This window comes from Sus scrofa, chromosome 18 (assembly GCF_054392235.1).
Source record: "Sus scrofa isolate SSC_HxYL_T2T_F1_AM1 chromosome 18, Sscrofa_HxYL_maternal_Yorkshire_Landrace_v2.0, whole genome shotgun sequence".
NCBI classification, from domain to species: domain Eukaryota; kingdom Metazoa; phylum Chordata; class Mammalia; order Artiodactyla; family Suidae; genus Sus; species Sus scrofa.
In genome coordinates, this window is record NC_139400.1 from 48,503,285 (window position 1) to 48,519,051 (window position 15,767).

The 15,767-nt window shown below is 43.5% G+C and overlaps 1 protein-coding gene across 12 annotated transcripts in view; it reads right to left on the reverse strand.

Annotated features, from left to right (window-relative positions):
- The window catches only part of BMPER (BMP binding endothelial regulator), a 247,149-nt gene that overhangs the window by 175,016 nt on the left and 56,366 nt on the right, over window positions 1–15,767 (reverse strand). For all 12 annotated transcript variants that reach the window (XM_085005869.1, XM_085005875.1, XM_085005872.1 and 9 more), the window contains 3 exons: window positions 10,489–10,571; window positions 5,816–5,906; window positions 1,631–1,713 (listed from right to left, as the gene is read on the reverse strand). In XM_085005869.1, the coding sequence (XP_084861995.1) occupies window positions 1,631–1,713; window positions 5,816–5,906; window positions 10,489–10,571 (257 nt within the window). The remainder of the gene's footprint in view (window positions 1–1,630; window positions 1,714–5,815; window positions 5,907–10,488; window positions 10,572–15,767) is intronic.

Below are 15,767 nucleotides of genomic sequence, written 5' to 3' on the forward strand. Positions count from 1 at the left end.
CCCAAGGAGGCTCTGCTGCCTAACCTTGGCACATCTTTTTGGAAACAACAGTTCATTCAGGAGCAGGTTTAAAGTTTCTTACTGAAATGTACCTTGTTTTTCTTCAACTTACCCAAAAGAATGAGATCAAAATAATTGAAAAATTATCAGAAAACCTTATAGCTACCAACACAGAAGAAATAAAATTGAGAAATGGGCAGTATTTTGTGGCAAATAGAAATTGTTTCCATTAAAAAAAAAACATAAAACTATTTAGCCATAATTAGCAAAAAAGGAAAAACATAGAAGTTGTGTCTGAATATGCAAAACTCATGTTCATCTTCATCAGCAAATTCGTTTTGTGTTTTCATATATTATTTAAATAGGATGTATATGCTATACCTTATATTACATATTTATATTTACATATATAAGGTATATAACCATATATTACATATTTATATTTACATGTATATTTATATCTGCATCTGCATCTATCTATAAATAGATACAGATATAAATATCTTCTCTCTCTCCCTCCTCTTTCTTTCCTCCTTCTGCCTGCAAAAACCATCACCTTGGTCAAGTTTACTTTAATCTGGACTCTCCAGGTCATGTGTGCTATGAGAAGGGGGAACTATTTTGGAACAAACATGTAGAGAAATGGCAAATATTATGATTTATGATGATCCACATATGATTCTGCTTTTGTGAATTAGGATGCTGAAGTTCCCCATGTATTTTTTTTTTTTTTTTTTACTATTCTGAGATGAGCACTGTATGTTCTTTATTACAAAAAGATTAAAAGCTTTAAAAATATATGGTTGCACTAAGTCCCTACTGTAAATAACTCGGAGCAGCTGGTTAAGACACGATTCCCCATCACTGCCGTTACCACCATCACCACCAATGATTTTATTCCAAATTTAAAATACATTAATAAAAAAAAATCCCTTTTTATATTATAGGTCAGGTTCCTTTTTTCATTCCTAAGCACTCGGAAGATAACCTTAGTATATGAATTACAAATCAACAATGCTTAGAAAGGCAAGTCTATGGCTTCTGGCTTTGTCTCACTAATCCCTTCTCCGTCCTGAACCCACAGTTTAGGGGCTGTTTCCTCCTGTCTATTCCCCTCAATGTAACTGGCCAATCCTGAGATCAGCTTCTCTCTGGAGAAGCTGCATTTATCCCCATCTGCTTCCCATTTGACAACACTACAGAACTCAACAGCTGCCTGAGCAAGAAGCTTCGCTGGTCCAAAGAGCAGAGCACCCACGTCTTCCCAAAGAAGAAGGAAGGCGGAGGGAATCGGCCTCTCTCCCTCACTTTTTAGACCAGTGGTTCTCAATCAGGGTGATCATCTTCTCCAGGACACATGTGGCAAGGTCTGCAGCGGGGTGAGTGCTTCTAAAATCCAATGGGTAGAGGCCAGGGATGCTGCTCAACATCCTATGCCAGCTGCCCCCAGCCCAGAATGTAAATGCTGCCAAGGCTGAGAAATCCGCCTTGGAGTGACGAGCTTCTCTCTTGGTTCCACATCAGGACGGAGAGGAGGAGAGACTGAAAAGAGGGTTAGGGCTGCTCTTGGTGAGCCCCAGCCTCAATTAACCAGAAGGAACGTCCTTGGAACATCCAGGGCAGTACTTACGACACAGGAACACTTGGTACATTTGTCTCCTTCTGGCTGAAATTCCTCCCCTTCTCGGTACTGCACTCCCTCAAACACACAGCCTGGAAAGCAAAGCAGAGTTCTGAATTAAGGCAGCAGCCTTGATTCAGCTTGACGCCATCCCTCTATCCCCTGCACATCCATCTCCCACCTCCACCCCACCTAGAAGAGTGTCCTCTTCAACGCGAGGACAAGATCGCTTCACAGTTAAAAACAAAACAAACAAAGCTATAGAGTGCAAAAGACTGCCCAGGAACCTGAAGATGCTAGAAAGCAAATGAAACATTAGAAGGTCAGCCCGAGCAGAAGCAGTGCAGGGTTCTGAGCCCTGCAGGGTCTGAGGCACTGGCCTGGACCACCAGACCACAGATATGGAACCAAAGCCCAGAGGGGCCAGAAGACACAAAAAGAAGGTCAAGCAAGAGAAGTCAAGGGTGAGCTAAGGAGCAAATGACACTAAGAACGGCCACTTGGAGAGTACCAGGCAGTGCCCGGCCTCCACCAGACCCTTCGCTGCACCCCGATCTCACTCCATCTTCAGTGGGCCTCCAAAGTACAGACTCTTAGCACTGGCCCCACAGAGGAGGAAAATGCAGCCCAGAGAGAGGAGGAAACTCACCCAGCTGACAGGTAACAGAGCTGGGATGTGAACTCAGCTCCAACCCCACCAGCCACACCACACAGAGGGTCAGGCACAGAGACAAGAAAGGACAAAGACAAGGCAGGAGGTGCCACACAGGGTTTCCATCCCATCCTATGTGCTGTTAAAGGGGCTTTGATGCCCCCACCACATTTGGCTGAAGTAGGACCCAAAGCTCAGAAGGTGTCTCTAATCAGAAAGATGGCCAGGTCATTGCCATGTTCTTAAGTGAACTCACGGGTGGCAGGAAGCACAGACTGGCCAGCAACCCCATGTCACATGGGCCAAGAGAAAACTGTCAGCTAATGAAAAAGCCACCTTTCTCGGGACTGTCCTCACGAGGTGCTCTGCCAGACCAGCTTAGGACCCTTTCCACATAGTAGACACTGCAGGAGGCAAAGAGGGCTCCTGCAAAAGACTGACTCACACCACTAAGAGCAGGTGTTCAAGGCGTGTCAGCTGAGGTCATCAACAGAACCCACCAAACTCTCAGAGCAACTGGTTCCTGGCAAAGGGAACATTGGAACACAGGGGTATTGTCCATAATCACCTGATCTATTCATTTTAAAGCTATATAGGGAGCCCTTTGTTCAACTAAAAGACACAAAGACAAAGGCTACTGACGCTGAATAGCTGAGTGAACTGTGGCTTTAAGGTCTTTCTGATGCCTACACCCAGAGCTAGCCGTCAGCCAGCGTCTGCTATTCCCTTTGATGCAGGGAGAACTGACAAGCTTGGGACCTTCCCAGTGGCTGCATCTCAGCAGAGTTAACAATGGCAGGTATCTGGTCATCTCTTTTCAAAGGACACGTCCAACAAGGATGTTCAACACTTTCATATATGTTTGCACCCCTGATTCTGTCAGGAGAACTGCAGACAGGTTAACCACAACAACCTACATCTGACAATTCAGATGGAAATCTTAAGTGAAAATCGCATGCAAACTGTTCCCATGACATCCCAACCTCCTTGAGAAAAGTGTCCAACAGAAAGGAAAGAGCAGACAACCAAAAATGCCCTGAAATCTGTTTCAGGAAGAAAAGGACCACAAGCTGTATATGTTCTCAGTATGCGGAATACCATTCCATGATCAATGACAGATGCCAGTCCTGAATTACCAAGGAGAATACCCCAGGGCTGCCCTTGACTATCCCCATCTAGCTAGACTTGGCTGAGGACTCCCTCCTAAAACAAAGAATAATGCATTCTGGATGAATAACGGCTCTTCTGAGTACTTTTTTTTCTTTTTAGGGCTATACCTGGGGCATATGGAAGTTCCAGGGCTCGGGGGTGGAATTGGAGCCACGGCAATGCAGGATCCGAGCCACATCTGCAAGCCGCAGTGTAGGTTGGACCCTTAACCCACTAAGTGAGGCCAAGAATCAAACCCGCATCCTCATGGACACAGAGTCGGATTCTTAACCCACTGAGCCACAACGGTAACTCCTCTTCTGACTCTTCTGATTTGCATCCCCAAGGATGGCCTTTGAAATTGAGAGAGTGTAAAGGTGATTTTTGAGATCCCATAACCAAGGGCACAGTGCCTGCCCAGGTATCAGGGGGGCTACTGTGTGGCACCGGCAAGCTCACTACCTGCCCCCCAGGGCATCTGGACCCAAGTAGAGCAATGATCATGGTGTAAGAGCAGGGGGAGGCAGTGCTGAATGGTGGCCAAGAAAGAGAATGGGCTGGACCCCAAGCCAACCTTTGGCCCTCCCTCATTCATGGGCCTTGGGCAGGTACTGAGTCAGATTTCTTCCTGTGTGAACTACGAATCGTACCTCATCCCTCACCATCTAGTGAGGACTTAGCATACAATTTTGTACAATCATGGAGCTCAGCCTTTCCTTCCTGGGAACTCAACCAAAAAACAAAGTGAAAGAAGCAATTGCTCAAATATGATAACTTCAACTGCTGAAATAAATGTACTCTGCAGTTTGTATATGCACACTTTCAAAGGCCGTCTAAAAAATATGACTATCTCGTAAGTGAGAAGGAATGTTATACATGCAGAGTTGATTCTGTATCAATAAAGCAACAGTCGACTCAACACAACTGAATTCGTATCTAAGAGCTACAATAACTTTTAAATCTACATGGTGTATAAAATTTGCTCTGTTATCAATCTGAAGCTTGGCTGTGTATAGAAATTATCTGGGAGGCCTGAGTCTCCCCCTCAGAGATTCTGATGGAATTGGTCTGGGATGCAGCCTGGACATCAAGATTTATTTTTTAAAACTGATTTTCATGTGCAGCCTAGAGAATTCCTGAGCTCACTTAACAAAGATCTCTCAGGCATTTGAGAGGATGGTTACATGATGCAAAGCATTCAACGCATTCAGAGGAAAAATGTGCTCAAGCAGACTCTGTTTGATAGATACGAAATAACTGAATTATGGAAAGAATTTTTTTTTTTTTTTACTTTCCACACGGTTCTGGCTTTCACATAAGCTTATCCAATAATATAAGCTTCACAGAAATTCCAGTGTGTAAAGGAAGTCTGGCTCAATAAAGAGTGTCCAGGGAACTCAGGGAGGTTAGAATTAGTGGAGAGGGGTGTCCTCATGTCCTCACTGTCATCCGAAGATGAGAGAAGACCGGACTCTGGAAGGGACCCCGGTCTACGAGCACTGCAGGCCGCGTGTGGGGGGAATAGCTGGGGCTGGGGGTGGAGGGAGAAGGGGCGCATCTTCACAGAGCAGCTCGGGCCGTACCTTAGCTGCTTCCCGGGAAGGTTCGCAGAACAGAAGGCCCTTTGGAGATTAACTTCAAAAGCAAAGAGAAGTAGTTGTGAGTATCGCCTCCAGTGAGGAAAAGCACTCAGGGTAAAACCCAAAATGCAGAACATCTGTCGAAGAGTATGGGCCAGGGGCTTAAAGGATCAGAAAAAAATCTCTCACCTCAAAATCCCTGGGCTCGTACCTAAGGGCAAGAGAAGATGCAGGAGGCCTTTGTAATCCTGTTCAGAAAAGTCAGAGGAAACACTCCAGCCACTGGAAAGATCCCTTTGCTGTCAGCGAGGCCGTGGGCCCCTCTAAAAAGGCGGCGGGTGCTACTCGCTGCACCACGCGGAAAACTGAGACTAGCAAAGCCCTCAGCAAAATCCACTTAGGGACACAGCTCTCAGGGTTCAGAAAACATCTGGTCGCCTCATCACCAAGCTCTGGCCAAGGTTTTGCAGTATAAAGCAGTAAAAGACATTTCTGGAAGCGAGGGAAAGCCACGGCCTCTCCTTCCAAAATAAGCATTACCTGTGGCCCTATGGAGTGGAAAGAAGGCCTCCGGAGCCCGGAGCAACCACCTGCCAAGACCTACAGCGCATTGCAGTCACCCCGGGCACACTGGAGGCCACCGGACATTTCTGTGCAAATGAGTTTGCTGTCTAAACGGATTAGGTACACAGATGGAAAGTGAGAAAAATTTCAGCCCGAGTGGGAAACGCAGGCCCCCTTGAGAGAACGCAGGGATTTCAACAGTGCTGTACTGTACGGGGAGCCCCGCCCTCCCCTTCCTGAGAACATTACCTGGACAGGTGGGGCAGCACGTCCCCAGGTGCTTGGAAGGGTTTTTGCAATGAACAACACATCGCACCGCAGACTCCGTGACAACGCCTTCCTGAAAAACAGGAGAACGCCACAAGCTGAGTCAGGCCAGAATTCCCGCTGAGGACTTCTTCACTTTTGGAAAGTAAACAAGGCAGTGGGAGAAGAATTGGGACACAAAAGGTGCAAAAGAGCCTGGGTGCCACATCCAGAGAGAGGTGGCACCGATGAGGTCTGAGAGCCCCAGCCCACCCCATCTCGGTGCGAATCCTGTCATTGGCTCTCTCCCCTGTCCTAGCTCTTTCTCTTTGACTCTACTTTCTTTCTTTCTTTAAATTCTGGTATTTTAGACCTCCTTGCTGTCAGTTAGGAGCTGACAGAGTCTAGCTGTTCGTTCACAATTGTTTTCAGTTTTCAACGCTTGCTGCATTTTCTGTAATTGTCACTACACTTGAAGCCATTAATTATGAGGCACCAAGTACAAACATAATCCCCCAGGCTGGCATCTGGAGACCTAAAGCCTCATCACCCTTCCAGGAATCATTAGACACCAGCTATGCCATCTTAGCAACTTTGCTGGGCCTCACACAGAACCTGGCTCTCAGGCATCAAATGAAGAGATTAGATGAAGCCATTTTAACATCCATATTATGTTGCATCAAAAGAGAAACTTTCAGTCTTAATAACGAAATCAAGAGACTCATTTACAAACTGATTTTGGGACTCTAGTATTTTGATGTCGATCACAACCTTCTCTTTTTTTTTTTTTTTTTGTCTTTTTGTCTTTTCTAGGGCCACACCTGCAGCACGTGGACATTCCCAGGCTAAGGGTCCAATCGGAGCTATAGCAGCCGGCCTACAGCAGGGCCACAGCAATGCCAGATTCGAGCCTCATCTGTGACCTACACCACAGCTTACAGCAACGCTGGATCCTTAACCCACTGAGCGAGGCCAGGGATCGAACCCGCAACCTCATGATTCCTAGTCGGATTCGTTAACTACTGAGCCACGACGGGAACTCCTCGATCACAACATTTTTAAATTAATTTTCAGAGTTGGTCTTTGAAGGCTTTTCTCTATATTCTTTACCCATTTTATAAGATAGATGTGTGTGTTTAATTTCGTTTTGAGGGGAGTGGTAAGGAAAGCTAAAAAACTATGTAACAATTTGACAACCAGAAAATTTTTTCATTGTGGCTGCTACCATATCATCTTATTTTAACAAAGGTTATATCCTAAATGTCTTCATATCTGTCAGAACTGAGGCTTCCACTACCACGGGAATTTATTGCGGCCTACATAACATTTGGGAAAGAATAAAATGCCAAAATATTGGCAATATACAACATCAAAAAAGGAATGGGACTTTAGTTATATAACTGAAGAAATGCTAAAAGCTATGGCCTAGGATCAATTTCCCTTCAGTATCTGCAATCCAGATGGAGGAATCATGTTAGTTCCCAGTGTGAATTTCCTGTCTGTGATCTTTAGAGTTTCCTCTCCCAGTAAGACCCTAAAAGTGGAAAATAAAGGTAAATTTTCCCTCAGAATGCCTCTGGTAGGAAGATAGAAGAAATAAGCTAGAACTCAAGCCCAGTGGAAATAAACCAGATCATCAGACTAGCTGTTACCAGTCTGGTACCTAGTTGTACCCAGTACATACAGGCTCCACCAGAAGTGTTTTATTATTTTTTTTTATTTAAAGAAAAAATTTGGAGTTCCCGTCGTGGCGCAGTGGTTAACGAATCCGACTAGGAACCGTGAGGTTGCGGGTTCGGTCCCTGCCCCTGCTCAGTGGGTTAACGATCCGGCGTTGCCGTGAGCTGTGGTGTAGGTTGCAGACATGGCTCGGATCCCGCGTTGCTGTGGCTCTGGCGTAGGCCGGTGGCTACAGCTCCGATTCGACCCCTAGCCTGGGAACCTCCATATGCCGCGGGAGCGGCCCAAAGAAATAGCAAAAAGACAAAAAAAAAAAAAAAAAAAAAAAAAAAAAAATTTTTTGGCTGCACCTGTCACATGCAGAAGTTTCCCGGCCAGGAATCAAACCCTTACCATAGCATTGACCCAAGCCACAGAAATGACAACATGGGACCCTTAACCCACCGTGCCATAGGGGAACTCCCAGAAGTGGTGTTTTCTTTTTTTTAATTTTTTAGAATTTATTCATTTTTTTGGCTTTTGTCTTTTTAGGGCTGCACCTGCAGCACATGGATGTTCCCAGGCTAGGGGTCCAATCGGAGCTATAGCTGCCGGCCTACACCAGGGCCACACCGATGCCAGATCCGAGCCTCCTCTTCAACCTACACCACAGCTCATGGCAACGCCAGATCCTTAACCCACTGAGCGAGGCCAGAGATCGAACCCGCAACCTCATGGTTCCTAGTCGGATTCGTTTCTGCTGCGCCACGATGGGACCTCCCAAAAGCATTTTAAATGACAGTGTTGTTTATTCTTACACTACTCCCTGAGGCTGTACTAACCTCATTTTATGAGGGATGAAAATGCGGTCTGGAGAGGTTAAGTAACAAGTTCTGTGAGTGGCCAACACCCCATCTTGTTCGCTACATCTACCCTCTCTCTTGTTACTGATTCTGTGCCGCGAGAAGAGAAGGTCTGGGAGAGAAGGGCTGCGACTGTGTCATTCTGCAGAGGACTGAAGCGTCTGAAATGAAGATTTCCTTGACCGGTACCAGTAAATGGAGGTTTCCTGCATGTACAGATGAGGGCTTCTTCCATAAAGGAGGAAAATGAGCAGGAAACAGAAGATGCCAGCTGAGCAGAGGAGTAGCTTTTCATAACTACCTTAAGAGATTTGCTTTAAACTAGCAAAAAGCACTTTGGCCAAGTATTCTAAAAGGAGAAAAAAAATGAAAAGGCAAAGTTCATCCTTGGCAGCTAACGCCCCCTTTCTGTGCTCCATTCTACAATTCAGCCTTTCCTGACTCCCAGACTGCTGGTCTTTAAGATCTCACCCAATAATAACTGATATTCCTGCCTCACTCTCTGGATCCTGCTGAGCATCTAGTGACTAACAGTGATAGGCAATAGGAGTTTCAGGGTTCCCAGCTGATGATGGCTTAATGTATTATTCAGTCAACAGAAGATTCTCTCCCAGATAATAGTTTTCATTTCATTTCAACAAAAGCTTCATCCAAAGGCAGCAAAATTCACCACAGGTCCATGAAACTTGAGGATCTTCGAGACCTTTGACCATGATGTAAAAATGTTATACTAGACTCCAAAAGGCATGAAACGGTCTTGTTTAAAAGACAGTGTAGGAGTTCCTGCCATGATACAGTGGGTTAGGAATCTGACTGCAGTAGCTCAGGTGGCTGCAGAGGCAAGGTGCAGTGGGTTAAATGATCCAGCATTGCCACAACTGCAGCTCAGATTCACCCCCTGGCCTGGGAACTTGCATACGCTGTGGGGGCAGCCATTAGAAAGATAAATAAATAAAAGACAGCATAACCATGGCTTTCAGAGTGTCTCCATCAAGGACTGGAAGTTGCCTTGATCAAGAAGCAGAATGGGGATAGAGTGGTGCAAATCTGAGAATGAATGTGGGCTTTGGGTGCTATCATCATTTTGTTCCACACAGCTAACTGAATGTATAACCCAGAGTAAAAATTCAGCAAATATATATTGAGTCAATTAATCTATTATTCATATCTGTTCTACTTACTGTTTCGTTTCATACATAATTTAGATTACTACATAATTAAGCTGACTATTTAACTGAATAAATATCTGAAGATCTTACGTGTGATCATGCCCACTGTGGGCATATAAGAAGAACATGTTTATATAAAATTCAGATTTCAATACTTTAAATGTTAACATACTAGAAACAGGATCAGAGAGAAACAGGCATTATTATACTAACCTTTGTCTCTCCTTTAAATGCAAAAGCCTATCCTTGGACAGTGAAATAAGACTGGAGTAAAATGATTTAACAGCATCTTCTCTACAGAGGAAATTTCTCTAATTATGTCAAAATCAGATGAGCATTTTTTAAGAGAAAAGGAGTTAGCAATTTTAGATTCTTCGTTTCCCCTTTGGTTTATCTTGCTGTGTTTAAGACCTGTAATGATAAGCGCCACAAGGAAAACAGTGCTTTTTGCAGAACTCAACAAGCACTAGGCACAGTGGGCTCCTTGGCGCTGAACCGGTGGTTCTTAAATTTGTAGGGTGGAAATCATTGAGGTTACATTGTACTAATTGCTTTGATTTAATACAGTTTACAGATTGGCTCCAGTTCAAAATGTTTCTAAATGAAAAAAAAAGGAAAACATATATCCTCTAACAATACCTCTTTCTGCTAACAAGAATTCGTGTTTTGCAAAGCTGACTCACAGGAAGACATGAATTTTCCCCAAGGATACATGCATCTTCTCGGAGTTTTTCCAGGCACAGTTGAACAATGGTGAACAGTTCCTCTGTGTGTTTCTGGAAACAAGTCCTATGCAGTATCTATCCTGTACCTGTCTTGCTACAGTGAATGTTACAATGAATATGGACAAGGATTCAGTTGGTTTTTCATTTGTTTCCCTTTTTTTTTTTTCCTTTGGAGTTATGGTCTGTGTTGTCGGAAAGGGGTTTCTGAAGAGGACTTTATGGATTTCTTTTCACTGGAGCGTAAAACAGTTGGACTTTACCTGGCACTGGCGCAGGATACAGGGTTCAGTAGGACTCTGCCATTTGAAGGAGCTGTTATAGGTATTTCCCGCATAGGTACAACCTAGATGAAACACAGAAGCAGGAAGAAAGGCCAAGAATGAATGTGAGTTTCCTTTATCTTTGAAGCAAAAGAAGTTATGTCTTCTAAGCCAGAACCAGCGATCGAAGGAACGATCATGTTCCTTGGCTATTTTCCTCCAAACACAACTAAGACGTCTCAACATCCACTTGGCTTTCACTTAACATTAATTCTTTGACTACTGAAAAGATTAACCTCATGGACTATATTTTCAAGTGGAAAACCAGGGACTGATGACCTCCAAAAAGCATAAGCTCATGACTTTATTTATTCCCACTAAAGAATAGGAGGACCAGGGCTCAAAACACCACTGTGAAAGTGGAATTTACACACAACTACATGAACTCCAGACTGCTGAAGGTCAAGAGGGTGGTTTAAAACATGGTAAGAAATAAAAGGAAAAAATTAAAATAGAGGAAATATCTGCAAAATTCTATACCCATCTAAGATTCTCAACAAGCTACTATCTTCAATAGATGAAACCTCTGGAATCCTGTCTCCCAGCTCTTAGAGCTATGATTTCATGTTTCACTTTGATTGACTTTTAAGCACTGAACTAGATTAAGAAAATCTGAAACAAACAGTGTATGGATTATCCCATGTTCATTCCCTAACCAAAACAGAAGTCATACTTATTCATTGGCAAAAACAGAAGTCACAAAGCCCAGAGATCCCCCAAAAAGGAAACAAGCCAGCTGGTATAAGTCTCTATAGAAAGAGCCAAAGAAGTAATGGTACAAGGATCACAACCCATATCTTGATTGAGTTTGTCCAAATAACACCCTTTACCCTGTGAGTTACATGTTCAGGGAAGATTCCTCTGGCTATGCCTCCGGTCGCTGCATATTAGATTATTAGAAGTCCACCAGGCAAATGGAATTTACCAATTATAGCCCGACTACTTAGCCCAAAGAGCACAGAAGCAGGAACACACACAGGACGCAGAAAATAAAAGGGCCCGCCTCTCTGTATTTTGGGCAGGCCAATCAACCTCAATTCACAACAGTTTTTTCTTGTCCCAGATCCAAAGAGGAGCCTCACTTTCGTCCCTGAATTTTTTTAGGTACTGCTGTGGTTAAAAACAAACAAACAAACAAACACACAACCCTCAATAGGTACAAGCAGAATAATAAAGGACTTAAGAAAATTTCAATAGATGTTTTCATAAACTTGGAAGCGTGACCTGAACTCCCAGAGAATTATGAATGATTGAAAAGAGCTCAGTAACACTCTTCTCTCTAGTTCCTACAAATCAAATTACTCAAGTACACAGCTGATTGGAAACATGTTAGGGAAATGCTTTCACTATATATTTTTTAATTTCCTTTGCATGAAGTGTTATAGTGATAAAACGTTCAACCACAGGGACGCCTAGCACACTACAAATACTCACGCCAAACCCAGAATGAATACAGTAAATTTTCAACAATGAAAACCAATATAAAACAATTTAGGCTAGCATAAATCTTACAGAACAGACGCACTTACAATAGACGTGCCATGTGCATGTCTGATCCGCTACCACAGACTCACTCGGATAATAAATAACTTGTTCCGAGAGATGGAGGCGGGGAAATCAGAGGACCAAATCCAATTCATGTTAAATCCAAGTAAATATGAAACGCCTGCCAAGTCTGCCAGTGGAGTTTCCAAATATGTTATATATTTTCATCCTCTGGATTAAAAAAAAAAAAAAACTGAAAGAGTGATTTTATGCTGCTAATAGGGCAGGCCTGCCTTTTTCTACTTTGAAGGAGGAAGTGCCTACAAGTCCATAGAGACCTGACAAGATCTGCAGGACAAGAGGCTGTTCCCAAATAATGCCAGACCACGTGCAAAGGCCCCCAGTAGGGCAGATCTCTCTGGATAACCTCAGCCAATATGGGATAAAAGGTACTGGCACAAGTGGTCTACAGTGCAGGGGACCCAGTGATGTTTTCCGCTTCAAATAACTCAACCAGAAGGCTGACTCCATCACCACATTTGAACATGTAAAGACCAAGGTCAACTGTGACATGCTTCATCGCTTAACTGCCCTCCTGAGTCCATATAAGAGATTTTCCCAGAGACAGGATGAGTCTGCAAGACTGAACAGACTCACTTATTCCAGTGTTAATGTCTTTCAAAAGCATAATCCATACCTTTTCCTCTTCACCTACCCTCAACAGCATCAGCTGGCCTTGGAGACTCCACTGGACCAAGAATTCTAGTCAATTTCCTATGTAAGGCATTCTTGGGATAAGATAACTTAGGATAAACATGTCATCTTAATGCAAGACACTAACCACGAGCTATGCCTATGCGAGGACTCACATATACATACAATCAAAGGGAGCCTCAGATTTACTCCAGAATTACCCCTTATTCTCTGCAAGGCAAATTTCTTTATAATAAATTCTATCTGCCACAAACTGTTATGCTGCTAATAGGGCATATGAGCAATTTTGCCCCTTTTTTCAGTGAAACCCTAGAGGAGGAATTATTAAATATCTGTTACTGGGTAGGAAGAGAAGCAACAAAAATTTTCCATCATACATGGAGGCAGTATTTCTCAAACTATCTCTAGTGAATGACCTGTTTGTTTTGCTTTTGTTTTTTCCAATCCAAGGTGGGCTGGTACTTTCACAAAACATAAGAAAAATGGATTACTACAAAAATTGCATTTAAAAGACTAAGGCAAAATATAAGTCCACTTCTTATTATACCTAACAGGCATATAATTACTTTGTAGAATGATGATAAGCATTTCGAGTTGCTCACTCTATGACTCTACACTTATCTCACTGTAGACCAGCATCGTATTCTGGACCATTAGTGACCTGCAGAGCACATTTGGGGTCGCTCTGTGTTGCGGGTGGAGGAACAAACCGATGAAACAATCAAAAAATTTCCATCTTAGATATTTAGAACTAGAAGCAAGTTTATAGATAATATACTTTCTCTCTTTCATTCACAGATAAGAAAATCTGCACCAAAAGGTTAACATGGCTTACTCAAAGTTGGAAGGCATTAGGCACAAAACTAACTTTAGAACCTGGTCCTGCATGAAATATCCAGGTCTAAACTGGAAATATTATTTGGGCACTTTCTAATTCATACTATCCTTTGCATTGAGGCCTTAATGGCCCGGGGGCGGGGGGGAATCAACTCTGTCCTTATAGAATTAAATGATAGCAGATCCAGGAACCAAGTGAAAATGTGGGTAAGCTGGGCAGGCAGAGAAATGGTTAGGTAGCCAGTAACGTCATTTTCCCTTCCTTTTTAAGTATTTTAAAATAAACTTTTGACAAGGGACTATATATACATTCATTAGTTTCCTACTGGTGATAAAAAGCTTTTCAGATTACACAAGCTTCATGAAAACCATCCACACTATAGCAGGAAGAAGGGGTTATTTTCTGATAAAATCATTTCAATATATCTAAACCAACAGTTCTCAATCTAGAATGACTTTGCATTTCCCTCTCATCCCCCTCACCAAGGACTTTTTTCATAATGTCAGGGGATATTTTCAGTTGTCACAGAAAGGGGATGAGGGTGCCACACACCTCTAGTGCATGGAGGGCAAGGGTGCCATTAAGCGGTCTGCAACACACAACCAAGAACCAACCAGCTCAAAACATGCCAAGGTCGGGAAACCCTGACCTAAACCATCACACGTAGCCCCAAAGCAATTCTTCACAAAGCTAAACTAATACAAAAACAAGTCTCAACTAGCTGTGCTCTACTTGCGTATTTACTTCGTCTTTTTATAGTAAATATTTTCAGAATGGGGAAGAATTTCAGAGCATTTTTCTTCAATACACACACTCTAGTAGAGAAGCTTGGCCTCATCAACTAGTCAACTTGGAAAATGACGTGACAGTGGAAACAGAAGAACACAAAGTGAATCCACAATTAAGCAATAAAACTCATTTTTCCTATTAGTTGTGACCTTTTTCAGCAGCCACGTTTTCCCAAAGGAGAGAGCATATCACACATTTTCATCTTTCTGTTGTTAAAATGGCTGTTAAAAATCATCAGGACCATAAAAAAACAGTACTGGCTTTCTAACACAAGCCTTAGCTCCACCCAGCCTCATCCTTCTAGTCCTAATCCTCTTTTTTCAGTTAACTTTAGCCTAAGAGCAGAGAACTGGATCTTACAGTTACCAATAACTTAAGCCCTGGCACCCTCATGACCTGGGGCTTTACAACCTGACCCCAACCTACCTTTCCAGGCTTTTCCCTTCATTCCTGGAACTCCACCTAGGTCCCTGGGGGGATCCACCCTGCCCTGATCATAATGAACTTGAATGCTTCTTTAAGTAGGTTCAAGTTCTTCAGCCAAGGCTATCAGGCTTCTTCCTCCATCATCCCACTGAAACGTCGCTCAGGCTGCAGCTGCCCACTAAGTGCCCAATCCAAAGGACACTCAGTCCTTACAGGACTACTCTGTGGCAAGCTGACTGCCTTTTTCTTCTCCCACCGGTCCCCTCCCCTGCACACACCTAGAGGCTCTCTTCCCATTATCTTTCCATTCCCTCCACTCCTGTCGCAACTGAGCTGCGGGTTGTTCTTCATCCGGACCCCTCCATCAGGCCTACTGACTGCTTCTGGATGGGACAGAGTCCTTTTTTCAAGCATCCTGTTGCACAATTACCAGTGTGTGTCTTCCAAATCCTGGTCTTATTATCTTATCTGCACACTTTAACTCTATCAGACTGATGGTTCCCAGCCTGGCTAAAGTGCTCACTGATATCTAGCCCCAACCTCTCTTCTCTAGATCAGCTGGCTCAGAGCCTCTGGAAGTAGGAAGTAGAAGAGGAATCTAATGTGTGGCCAGGATTGAAACTACTGATCCTTACTATAAAATTCAAACTTCTGGGAGTTCCTGTTGTGGCTCAGCAGGTTATGAACCTGACTAGTATCCATGAGGATGTGAATTCGATTCCCTGGCCTCAATCAGTGGGGTTAAGGATCTGGCTTGATGTGAGCTGTGGTGTAGGTCACCGATGCAGCTCGTATCCCACGTTGCTGTGGCTGTGGTGTAGGCTGGGAGCTGCAGTTCCAATTTGACTCCCAGCCTGGGAACTTCCATATGCCGTAGGTACGGACGTAAAAAGCAAAAAAATAAAAATGAAATAATAAAATAAAATAAAAATTCAAATCTCTTAGCATACACAACTCTAACCTCTGG